The 12134-nt window shown below is 38.0% G+C and overlaps 1 protein-coding gene across 5 annotated transcripts in view; it reads left to right on the top strand.

The window, feature by feature from the left end:
- VWA8 (von Willebrand factor A domain containing 8) overlaps positions 1 to 12134 on the top strand; it is a 195783-nt gene that overhangs the window by 141465 nt on the left and 42184 nt on the right. For all 5 annotated transcript variants that reach the window (XM_075488851.1, XM_075488840.1, XM_075488830.1 and 2 more), the window contains exons 36-37: positions 4474 to 4555; positions 6506 to 6710. In XM_075488851.1, the coding sequence (XP_075344966.1) occupies positions 4474 to 4555; positions 6506 to 6710 (287 nt within the window). The remainder of the gene's footprint in view (positions 1 to 4473; positions 4556 to 6505; positions 6711 to 12134) is intronic.

The raw sequence follows: 12134 nt of genomic DNA, 5'->3' as shown, positions 1-12134 counted from the left end.
ATAAGTTCAGAAAAGGGCAACAAGGATGAGCAAGATTACATCGGCCAAATCTCCTGCATGTGGAGACAAGATCAGGAAAGGGGCATATGGTGGAGTTCTACAAGAACATGTATAGCATGGAGATGTGGAAAAAGCAACAATTTTACACTCGGTACCAGAGTTAGGGGGCAGCTACTGAAGCTAGTAGGAACGTCATCAAAACAAACAAAAAGAGGTGGTTCTTCACAGGGCAGGGAGCCAACCTGTGAAACTGCTTTCTGAAGGATGTTGCAAAGGCTGAAACATGGATCCAAAGGAAAACTGGTCAGACTCATGGGAAGTCATTAAATACGTAGACATAAAAGCATCGACACCATGTTCACCGTAAGAAGCCCCTAGATTGGAACTGGTTGGTGACTGGAGGAAAATACCATGTGTGCTTGTCTGTTCTTACACTTTTCAAGCACCTAACTACTCTTGGAGACAGGATACTAGATTAGAGGGACCTAGTATTGCCATTGTTATGGCATGAATCTGAAATCTTTCTAAGTGAAAAACGGAAGACAGAAGAAGAGAGCCATGCATTCATGTACTCACTTCAAAGGTGAGATTATATGGTACTAGTCCTTACTGTGCCCATTTGAGATCCAGTATTTGCAGCCCTCTCTGCTGGGCTGTTGTTTCTTCTGGAGTTTGCCTCTCAGTCTCACTAATTGACAGAATATTTAATTGAATGCACATTTAACTGCTACCAGTAGCTGCGTAACAGTCTTGGTCCCTTGGAGATTCAGAGTTGCTTATTCCTGATTATGCTGCATAATTCATGGGGACCTTTGGATGTTTGATGATTTGTCTGTGCTGTTGTTTCTGCATTGGAAACCTGTAGTTACTTACCTATGAAAGTTGTATAAAACTTTGTTCTTAAGTCTTTGTATCCTTTCCTGGGAAATGGTATAGTGAAGCAAAGGCATCCTGTTACGTAAAATCGAGTATGTGGCAGTCCCTTGAAGTTCTTGCAGTAATGTCTTATGTTGCCTTTGAGAAGTTGTTTTATATTTTTGCTTCAGTTTGCATATCAGGCTTTCTTTCTCATCCTCTTGGACAAATGGTCAATTCTGGCACATAGCCTTCCATTTCTATTAATAATTCAAAGTACTCAGCCAAACTCTAGCATACTCCAATATGTATTACTGAAACTGTTCCAGGAACAAAAAGCAAAGAAATAATTTCCTTTATGTTTTGTTGGAACTGTAAACCAGGATAATAGTTATGTTTGAAAAGAAACTATAACAAGTAATAATTTCCCCAAAGACTGCCAAATAGATGTATGGCCACAAAATATAAACTCAGACAAGAGATCACGGAAGAATCCAGCAAGTAAGTATTAATGTTTATTCTAAAAACAAGGCTATAGAAATGAGGGCTACTTGAGAGCAAATATTTACTTGGATTATCAGCACTTTCTATATATGAATATAAAATAACACTCTATTACTGAGTGCATATCTCTATTAGTGTGACAGTAACCGGAACAACATGTAGTGTAACAGTCACAGTTACAGGAATAACCTCAACACATCATGTGGCCCTATTTATATAGGGACAGGATGACACATGTTTAGACTCTTCTTAACTGATGTTTGTCAAAAAATTGGCCTGTTAGAATCATAGAATCATAGAATTGTTTAGGTTGGAAAACACCTGTAAGGTCATCAAGTCCAACCGTTAACCTAGCACTGCCAAGTCCACCACTAAACCATGTTCTTAAGCACCACATCTACACATCTTTTAAATACCTCTAGGGATGGTGACTCAACCACTTGCCTGGGCAGCCTGTGCCAATGCTTGACAACCCTCTCCATGAAGAAATTTTTCCCAATATCCAGTCTAAACCTCCCCTGGCACAACTTGAGGCCATTTCCTCTTGTCCTATCACTTGTTACCTGGGAGAAGAGACCGACCCCCACCTGGCTACAACCTCCTTTCAGGTAGTTGTAGAGAGCGATAAGGTCTCCCCTCAGCCTCCTTTTCTCCAGGCTAAACAACCCCAGTTCCCTCAGCCGCTCCTCATAAGACTTCTGCTCCAGACCCTTCACCAGCTTCGTTGCCCTTCTCTGGACACACTCCAGCACCTCAATGTCTCTCTTGTAGTGAGGGGCCCAAAACCGAACACAGGATTCAAGGTGTGGCCTCACCAGTGCCGAGTACAGGGGGACGATCACTTCCTTACTCCTGCTGGCCACACTATTTCTGATACAAGCCAGGATGCCATTGGCCTTCTTGGCCACCTGGGCACAATGCTGGCTCATATTCAGCCGGCTATTGACCAACACCTCCAGGTTCTTTTCCGCCAGGCAGCTTTCCAGACAGCTTCTTCCCCAAGCCTGTAGCGTTGCATGGGATTGTTGTGACCCAAGTGCAGGACCTTGCACTTGGCCTTGTTGAACCTCATACAATTGGCCTCAGCCCATCAATCCAGCCTGTCCAGGTCCCTCTGCAGAGCCTTCCTACCCTCAAGCAGATCAACACTCCTGCCCATCTTGGTGTCATCTGCAAACTTACTGAGGGTGCACTTGATCCCTTCGTCCAGATCATTGATAAAGTTATGAAACAGAACTGGCCCCACTACTGAGCCGTGGGGAACACCACTTGTGACTGGCCACCAACTGGATTTAATTGCAATGCTTTGCTCTCCTTGTATAAGAAAAGGTTTTCCTAGTATCCAGCTTTTTTTGCTGTAAACAAAACTGAATATTTCATGTCACCTTGACTCAGTCAGGATAATATTGCTCTCTTTATAATGATCTTTTCGATATTATGGGACGTGTTTTTTAAAAATAAGTCTCTTTTTAGGAAAAAAAAAAAGTTAATTCCTTACATTTGTCCTTATAGCCAATCTGTTCTAACCTCTTTGTCACCCCCAGAACTATCTCATGTGTCTATGTTTTCCTTGAAGTCTGATGTCTAGATCTGCGCATAGCTATTCTTCTCCATCAGGCTTCGGCAAAAGAGGAACAAACTGCACTTGTTTAGGTCTGATGTTCATGTTTCATCGTAAGATTCTTGACTGCAGTTCTGGGGCCTGGCCAGTTGTTCCTGTGTTGCATTTAAACGTTTGATTACCTTTTCTTCAGCTTCCTACTCTGCAATCCTTTGTCTTTTTATAATTTAATTTGGTTGATTTGTGTTCTCTCTCCAATTTATTAACTTAATTTGTAATTCTTATCCCACAGTTCTGCCTTTTCCAGTTCAGTATCAGCTCTATGTTCTAGATCTTCATCAGAATTTTTAATGTGTATCTTATTCCGAAAGGGAGAGCACATTTTAAAACAGTAACAAAATCTAGGCAAAACAACAAGTCCTCTGTGGCCCACAAACCTGCATTTTCCCAGACTTTTTTTTCCTATTTTCAATGTGTTTAATAGTTCCATTTTTAGGAAGATGAGTAAAGTCAACAGATGTGGTACTGTAGATATGCATACTATAGAAATGTAGATGCAGTAGACATGCATGAAGTGCTGCTGTGGGTTATTCTTTATACTCATCTGAATGTTAGGTCCCCTTACAGTGCTGATCTTATTGGGCTTTCCTGAGTGTGCTGTAGGCAAGCATCAACACTTCTGCAGGTAACATCAGGCTCTCCTTCATTTCAGGGAGGTGAAAGATATGTGGTTTCAGAAGGAAATCTAGACTTGCTTTCATCTTGTGACAATGATATTTTGTACCAATACTATGCAGTGTAATTCAGTCTTCTGGTTTCTTTTCTGAAAAACTTCAGTTCCTTAATTTATTCCAGGCAGGTGAAAGCCAGCTCCGAACTGGAAGCCACTTCTGATCCCAGGCAGAGTGTACTCATATATTGGCAAAAACCAGTGTAGGCACACACACACACACACACACACCTTATTTCTGAGGGAGGGACCATAGTATTAGCTGTATTCATTAAACTGTCTATAAACAAAATATTAAATGCCTGATAGTCTAGGGCTATTTACTGTGACGTTATAAAATCTTTGCATACTGAGAATCTACCTGCAAAAAGAGTGGTTCAATTTAAGGCAATAACATTTAGGTTAATATTATTGAGAAATTTTCAAGTGGGAATCATAAGCACGATGTTTTGAAATGTTCCTCAATATGCTTTTAAAGTCAGATATACAGCTGACATTATCTTCAGTGGCAGATAAAAGCAGTGAGTTAGGGATTGCATTAATGCCTGATTAGTGCTTTTGTGAGTAGGGCTACGTTTGTGTGTAATTTTGACATTTGCTATACAAATGCATTGTTCTTTTATAATTGTGCCTGTCTGGTAGCTCACTATCAGAATAGTAAAACAATTCTGTATTTGCAAGTTACACTCCTGTGTTGAATGTGAAAGCTTATCATTTTCTGTCAGGTACTGTATAGTGAAATGTTTAAATTTAATCTACTAAATGCAAATGCAGTAACCAACTAATCATGCAGCAGGAAAATAACATGTTTGTGTATTTTCAGATGTCACTCCTCCACAAGCTGCCGGATACTTGGAAGTAACAGATCTTAACTCAAAGAAAGTCAAATACATTGCTATTCCTAGGTAACGGATTTTATTGATTAGAGCAGCCTCTGTCTTACAGGAAGAGCAAAGAGAATTTAGTGTGTATTATTACTTCAGCATAAGCAAATATTTATTCTGATATAGAAAGTAAGAATAATTCATACTTAGCGTGTCAAATTCTAGAACTGTTGTAGCATATTTTTGTCAACATTTTTTATCTGTTTACTGGGTGATACTGATGAAAATGTAGCAATTAATTAGTAAATATGAAAGGTAGCTTTATCTTCTCATTGTCATTCCCTTTGCTCTTTCCCCTTCTTCACCCACTTTATCCTCTGCTGTCTTTCATTTTGTTTTGCTGTCTTTATTTTCTTTTCCTTTTTCTCTGTCTTCAGGGTCTAACAAAGAGAGGCAGAATGATCCAGTGCTAGGTGTTAGGAAACCAGGAATAATCAAGTTCTGGTCCAATATAAAGTTCACCTTGAAAATAACTTGAGCTTCTCTATGTTTTGGTTCTCCCTTTGGAAAATATACATTCTCCTCACAAGTATCTTGTATGATACATTAAAATAGCCAGACTATGTGGCTTCTATATGGTTTTAACATCTATCTCTCACCATTGTAGAGCATATTTGCAAATATTTTATGATATAAACATATATCATTTTCCACTGCAATAATAATAAAGGTTTTTGTTTTAAATAGCAGTCTCTCAACTTTGCATGTTTAAATAGCACATGTATGAAACCCACACATCAGGAATTTTATACTTTTTTTTTAATTCTATCCATTTGATGTTGGTTTTGACAATATTAATTGATTCTCATTTAAATTAATTCTGCTTCATTAATAATCTGTGGAATTTTTGAATTAATAGAGAATTCATTTTGGACTGTTCACCATTTCGTAATTGAACTGTTGGCCTACATCTTACACAGTCATTCAAAAATGTAAAGCATTAACATAGAAATAGTAGTGAATGACACTTTATTTTACACTAGGATTTTATAAGAAATTACAAAAATTACAAAGCCAAACTTCAGCATCAGGACCCTTAACCTAGTATGAGGATTTAAGCTATTTATGGCAAATCCAAGCGGAAGTCCAGATTTAAAAATGTACTCCATTAAGAACTGATAAATAAAGTCACTTTTCATATATATGAATATTTCTATGCTAAAATCTAACAACCTTTCCTCCTTCTGGCATAGCTAGCCTGGTCAAATGCTAAGATAACTCTTCTTCAGTTGAATTAGTACATGGCAATTTCAGTCTTAGGTAGAAGCGTATGTGTTACTGCTTCTTTTATCTTCAAAGATTATTAATTGCAGTATTAGTGCAGGTTGCCAAGTCATTATGCATGTCATTTACAGTACTGAAAAAATACAAAGAATCTTTCCTACTTCATCTAAATTTCCCTTCATATTATGTAGCTATTAGACCCTCTGTTTCAGCAGTGAATTTTTGTCTGCAAGTTGACTGTTAAAACAGTGCTAAGATTCTCTGTTCATAAAGCTGTGCCATCTTTAAATGAGTGTTTAAATCTTCATTTTTTATTGAAGCGCTAGAGAAAGGTGTTACTTTAAGTTGATAAAAAGGTATTTTCCTCAGTGCCCAGGTCATGTTCTCTCCTGTTTCTTTTGTAGCTTTGTATTTTTCTGTAACACCGTTTTAAATTTTTCATATTCTTTATAGTTTTTTGTAAGGACTGATTTTCTTCAGATAGCTGAGATATAGCAGTGGGTTAGGCAACACATTCCCTTTCAGCCTGGTCTTTTATACTGCTTTTTATACTGACAAGTATCTTTTGATCATATCCACTTTCAGTAGGTGGAATGTTTCAGATAAAATAGTGGATCTGCAGGGATTAGTTATAGTCTCTCATGGAATGAGGATGTAATTTCATTTAATTGCCACCTTAACTACAGAAATACTCATCCTCTTTTTAATTGCATCTTCAAAAAAATCACATTAATTCTTGTTTTTCAGATCCCAGTCTCTCTCTCCTTATACATCTTGGCTCTCTAAGATCTCAGATGCCGATGCCCTGTTGGCACCACTGGGCAAAGTAGGTTTGGTTAGCGTGGACATGGGAGGCGGTGTGAGGCTTTGGGAGACCGGGCTGGACAGCCTCCAGCGGTCGCTGCAGGACTGGAGGAACATGATTGGGCAAGATGATGGTCGTCCTGTGCAGGTAGGAGCTCACAAAGCTGATGATGCAAATGAATTTGCAGCTGGGAGAGGGGTCGAGGGAGAGCTGTGCTGAAAAACACTGTGAAGTAGAAACACGCCTGCGAGAAAAGTTGGATAGACATCTTCACTGAAAAAAAAGACACAATAGCTTCATGAGAAGGCTTATTTGTGACCCCTGTAATTATGGTTACCGACAGTCTCTTTGTCTTGCAGTGTTTGTATTTTTGCCAAATTGCAGTACATTTAAATGCAAATTAATTCTTTATCTCCTGCTGATTTTTAACTGCAACTTTCCAAATCTAGAATAATGGAATTAATTTTTAAGGAAAGCATATATTTTTCCGGAGTTCAAATACTTGGAAAAAAATGATTGTGTTTGTACTTTAGAAAAGAAACCTGAAACCTAGGTGGAAGATGCCTTCAGTTCACAGTAGTGCCTTTGGCTAATTTTGAAAATTCTTTGAAAAAGCTCTCTTGAAAAAGCTGAGCAGAGTTACAAGGGTCTCCATACAGCCATGTTCTCATGTGGAATGTTTACGTAGGTGTTGGAAACATACAGCATATACATGTATGCTGTGTGTGCATGTATATATGTATACACAAGTGTTAGTGGCCTGGCTAATATGTATGATCACCATTGCAACACAGAGGGAAAATTCAGGACTGTTCAATTGCATCTTTAATTTCTGTTAGTGACTGGAGGAGGTATCACCTCACTTTGAAGAACTAAAGTGTGCTTTAGGAGGACTCCTCCACTTTTGACTAGGAAGATCCAGTCTCTGTCTACCATTGCAATTATTTCTATTTCATGAATTTCTGTAACCCCTTTCACAGTATATCAGAATGGGAAAATCGAAATAAGTCTTTTCTAAATTAGATCTCTCTATATTTTTGTTTACAAGGTATCCAGGTGTCTCAAATGGGAATGAGATTTATTAGGCCAAAACCAGCTCTTCTTTCACTTTCTTTTCCCCCTCTGAGCTCCCATTCTACAAGATGTTCTGCAGTTACAGAAACTTGTGCAAGAACTGATGTGTTCTTGTTACTGGACCTCAGCAAATGCCTTTCATAAAAGTCATGACAAAAGGAAACTGTTACCCAGTAGCACGTTTGTGTGGGTTTACCCACACTTGTTGCTTTACCAGTGCCATATTTGTTACCAACATAGTAACACTAGCACCATCTTATGGTCAGATATATTCGGTTTACACCAGCCCAATTTCATCTCCTGATACAAGTTGACTAGTAATAATTAAAAGAGCCAGGAGGAACAGTTAGGGGTTTATTTGTTTTAATAGGGATTTTTTCCTTCTTTTTTTATCTTTTTTGATAACTTGTAATTCTATTCAACAGTATTACTGTACTGTCAATCATAGTCAACTAAATGTTAGAGAATACTGGCTTGGAAAGTACACATCATCAGAAAATTTTAGGTCATTTAACTAGTAATGTCAAGCAACCATTTTATAAAAAGGCTAAGAAGTTTTCCCACAGTCACAAAGCAATTTTCAAGATCTATTGTAGAATTTCTCTCTCCTGACAGTCTGTCTCTCTAATTAGTGGGCACATTACAGGGTAAAATCTTCTTAGAGTATCTTTCTTCTTTCTGTCTGTCAACACAGGGTATATAGCTCAAGTCAGTGGTTTGTCAGAACTCAAAATGGCATACTGTTTGATTTGAGCTAAAGGGCTGAAACAAAGCCTCCTATGTGATCTTCAGACTTACATGACTATCACTAACTTCTTTCTCTACTTTACACACTTTGCTTTATATGGAAAGATAATGAGACCTAAGAAACTTTGTTTACAAAGGCATTACAGAGCAATAAGCAATAAATTAAAAAATTTCTTTTATTTTATGTGCACCTCCAATAAGATAATATGTATGTAGTTGCTGTGTAAACTCTGTACTTTGCTATTTGGAGATACATATCACTAGAATTCATTCACCACCCACCCTCAATGTCCCCTTCACTAAAAGCTGCCATTGATGCATCCCACAAAGCTACGACAGGCTTAGCAAAGCCTATTAGCCCTTCATGGTGGTGTTCTTAGACCAACATGAGACCTGTCTAGGTCTTTGGGAACCACTGTTCTGCAAAAACACACAGAATCTCTCTGAAGCTTCCTGACTTTTCAGAGAAAAAAAGAATTAGAGGACTTTCAATATAAATACAGATTCAAAGAACTGGAAACAAATCTTCAACCAGGTTTCAGCTGAAACTATTGGTACTATCTTCTAGGGCTGCATTTGGGCTTTCACAAACACATTAGATCTCAGAAACAGGCTGGATGTAAATAAGCAATGAAATAGAGGAAAACAAACAGCTGTTCCACTTATAATCAGTAATTAGGCTCCCTTGATATAATGTCATGGCAGTCTTCAAAATAGTCAACATTTGTTTTGTATTGTTGATACACTCAGCAGAGCTCAAACTACTGAAGTCTTGAGGCTACAAAAATAGTTTCTGGAAATATGGTTTATGTTTACATAAGTTTGCATTTATATGGGCAGGTCAGAAATTTTCATCATTTATTGACGTTTTAAACTCAAAATATCAGTACATTATTCTGAAATTATTAAATCGGAGTGCCTACAATACAATATCTAAACAAAATACTGGATTTTCTAAAGCTATGAACTCAACTGGAAATCCAAAAATTGTAGGGCTTTTTCACTGTTCAGTGTTTCTGAAAACAAGGTCACTTCATTGTCAAATAACTGAAAAGAATTTGAAAGACAATTTATTTTTTAAATCTTGCCCTAAAAGTTGCATGGCAATAGGCAGACATTGATAAGTTTGTGTTACTTTTTGCATCGAAGGTTTATTGATAGAAATTAAGTAGGAAAAAAACCACTGATTACATTCTGATATAGTTGGGCTCTTGTTTTTCTTTAAGCATTGTATACTATTATGTCTCACTTAGGTAGAGTACAATGCTTGCATAGAAATAATTAAAAGGTAAATCAGTAGAGGTATTTCAATAGATGGTAAAGCATCGTGTCCTTTAGGCACCTGAAATCTCCTCAACAAAATCTTTTTTCATTTATATGTGATTATCAGCAAAACCATTTATTTCTGTATTCATTACACTTAATGTTCTTTTACTGTAAACTGTTGCCCAAAACGTTTTATGCTATGTAAAGATTATACTCAGAATGTCATTGTTTTCAAAAGTCCCAGGACATACCCAAACCTGACATACCCAAAAATGTACTTGATCAATACTACAAAAGAGTTGGCTTGTAATTAATGATAATATATATCTGAACCTCGAAATTGAATCACAACATTTTTGGCAGTGCTTGTATAGTCTTGATCTAGACAATATCACCATGCAAAATGACATCCCGAAGCTGAGGGTAGTCTCTTGTTATTTCAGTACCAAGATTGTCCAAACAAGTGATCCGATTGATCAAAAAAACCCACATTGTTGTAATCTGAGATTTATTGGGGGTTTATTTTGGCAGGTTTTTTTGGTATCTGTGTTGTTTGATGTATGTGTGGCACCAGCAGTAGATGGATCATCTCTCACATGTATGAGATGAGTTTTTGAAATCGCAGTGCTGTGTGTTTGTGGCTATATATAAAGGCCTAATGAGTTAAGTAGTTGCAATTCTTTTAATTTCCTATGGACTCTTCTCTCTCATTTTCTATTGGCAGTATAGCAAGCCTTCTTCATAAACGTTCAGGTACCTAGTTGGAAATGAAATCATATTTTCGTCAAGAGACTTCCTTCTATTTTTCCATCTTTCTGCTGTAATCCTGAAACAATGTCACATCTGCTGGAAGATCCCAGATCTTAAAGCTCAAGGCCTGCCCATTCTACAGTACGCTGCTTCTTCAAGGATGGTTATTGCTTACATCTCTTTGGCCTAGGACAGGTGCCCACTCTACACAGGTGTTCTGTATACTGTGTGTTTTTCTCAGAAACTTAAAAATCTGAAATGTTTGGCTCAGGCTGTATCTGCTGTAAGAGCTCAGGTGGGTTTCTTAAATTATCCAGATTTGGTCGATACAATGTCAAGATCACATACTGTAGGACTGAACTGAGGAAAGATACAAGAAATACAAATAGAGTGGGTACCAGCCTTGCTAATACCAGCTGTTTAAAAGTAGATAAAGTACTTAGCATTGATAGCTCAGCTACCAGAATTTTCTTCTGCTTCAGGTGGTAAAATTACACCTATACTCACCCATGAGCAAGTGCATGCACTGTGTAGAACCTGAATAATAAAACACCTCCATCATCCCAGCTATTTAGTCTCAAGACTGATGGGCGACACTCTGAAAAGTCATGTACTTCTTTGTAGATGAGTCAGTCCAAAGGATTGTGTAAAAGAGACACTGACACCTGCTCAGAACAGGTTTCTACCCACTGGGTCAACAGCTCAAAACATTTCAACAGCCCATGTCATTGAAGACCCTTCACATAGTGTCTATCAGTAACAGGTTTCCTGTTGAGGGCAGACCTTTATTTGGACAATTCCTTAATATGAAACCAGGCCCTTCCAGAGACAAGAAACAGCCTGGAAATGCTTTTTTTCCCCACTTTGCTTTTGTGACTTGACCTGATCTGTCTGTTTTCTAGCAAAAAGCTAACTGAACAGGTCAGTCGCGTTAGGGTTCACAGCATCACAAAACTGAGATGTGGAATGAATCTAGAAAAATGCATGAATGAGAAAAAAATCTGTGTTTCCTTCTCACCAGTGGTTTGAACAACAAATGCACTAGGGACAGTTCTGCAGTAGTGTGTAGAAATTCATGCAGTACTGGCCCAGATTCATTCCGTTAAAAGAGGTCCTAGAGGTGGACAACTCAGCGTGACTTGGGATATATTTTGGATGTGTTTTGGGCCTTGGCACTAAAAGGAGACATGAATGAAATGTATGTAAGAATAGGGAAGGCTTTAGATTAAGGTTTTGGGAGATTTTATTCAAGATCATCTGCCCTGGGGAACTGACTGAGAGAATAGTTTTCTGTCAAAAATGAATGCTTTTATCTTAAATTGCAGTGCCTTTTCCCAGTAGCGCTAGAGGCATGTTCTTTTGGTTTCTGCTGTGACTAGTTAACATTTTACTGATAGAGTGTTTCCACAAAGCATGAATCATTGTAACTAGCTAAATGGAGAAGTGAAAAAAACTTACTTCATCCATCCGTGACTGTTTCCCTTTAGACACTCCTAAACATTTAAATATGTAATTATTGCAACATCTGGAGCCAGTAAGCATTATCATTGCTTTCCAGAGGAGGGAACTGAGGCATAAGGAAGGCAGGTCACTTGTTCAAGTGCACGCTGTATGACTACAATGCAGTGTCAGAGGTGGGATAAATGCAGTACACACCCATAAGGATATATAAATATACTTGGTACCTGTGTTGCCCAGCTGAGTAGCTTGAATGCCCTTGAATGCTGCAATCAG

This window comes from Mycteria americana, chromosome 1 (assembly GCF_035582795.1).
Source record: "Mycteria americana isolate JAX WOST 10 ecotype Jacksonville Zoo and Gardens chromosome 1, USCA_MyAme_1.0, whole genome shotgun sequence".
Classification (NCBI taxonomy): domain Eukaryota; kingdom Metazoa; phylum Chordata; class Aves; order Ciconiiformes; family Ciconiidae; genus Mycteria; species Mycteria americana.
Note: the sequence above shows the minus strand (reverse complement) of the source record. Positions and strands in the feature narration are given on the sequence as shown.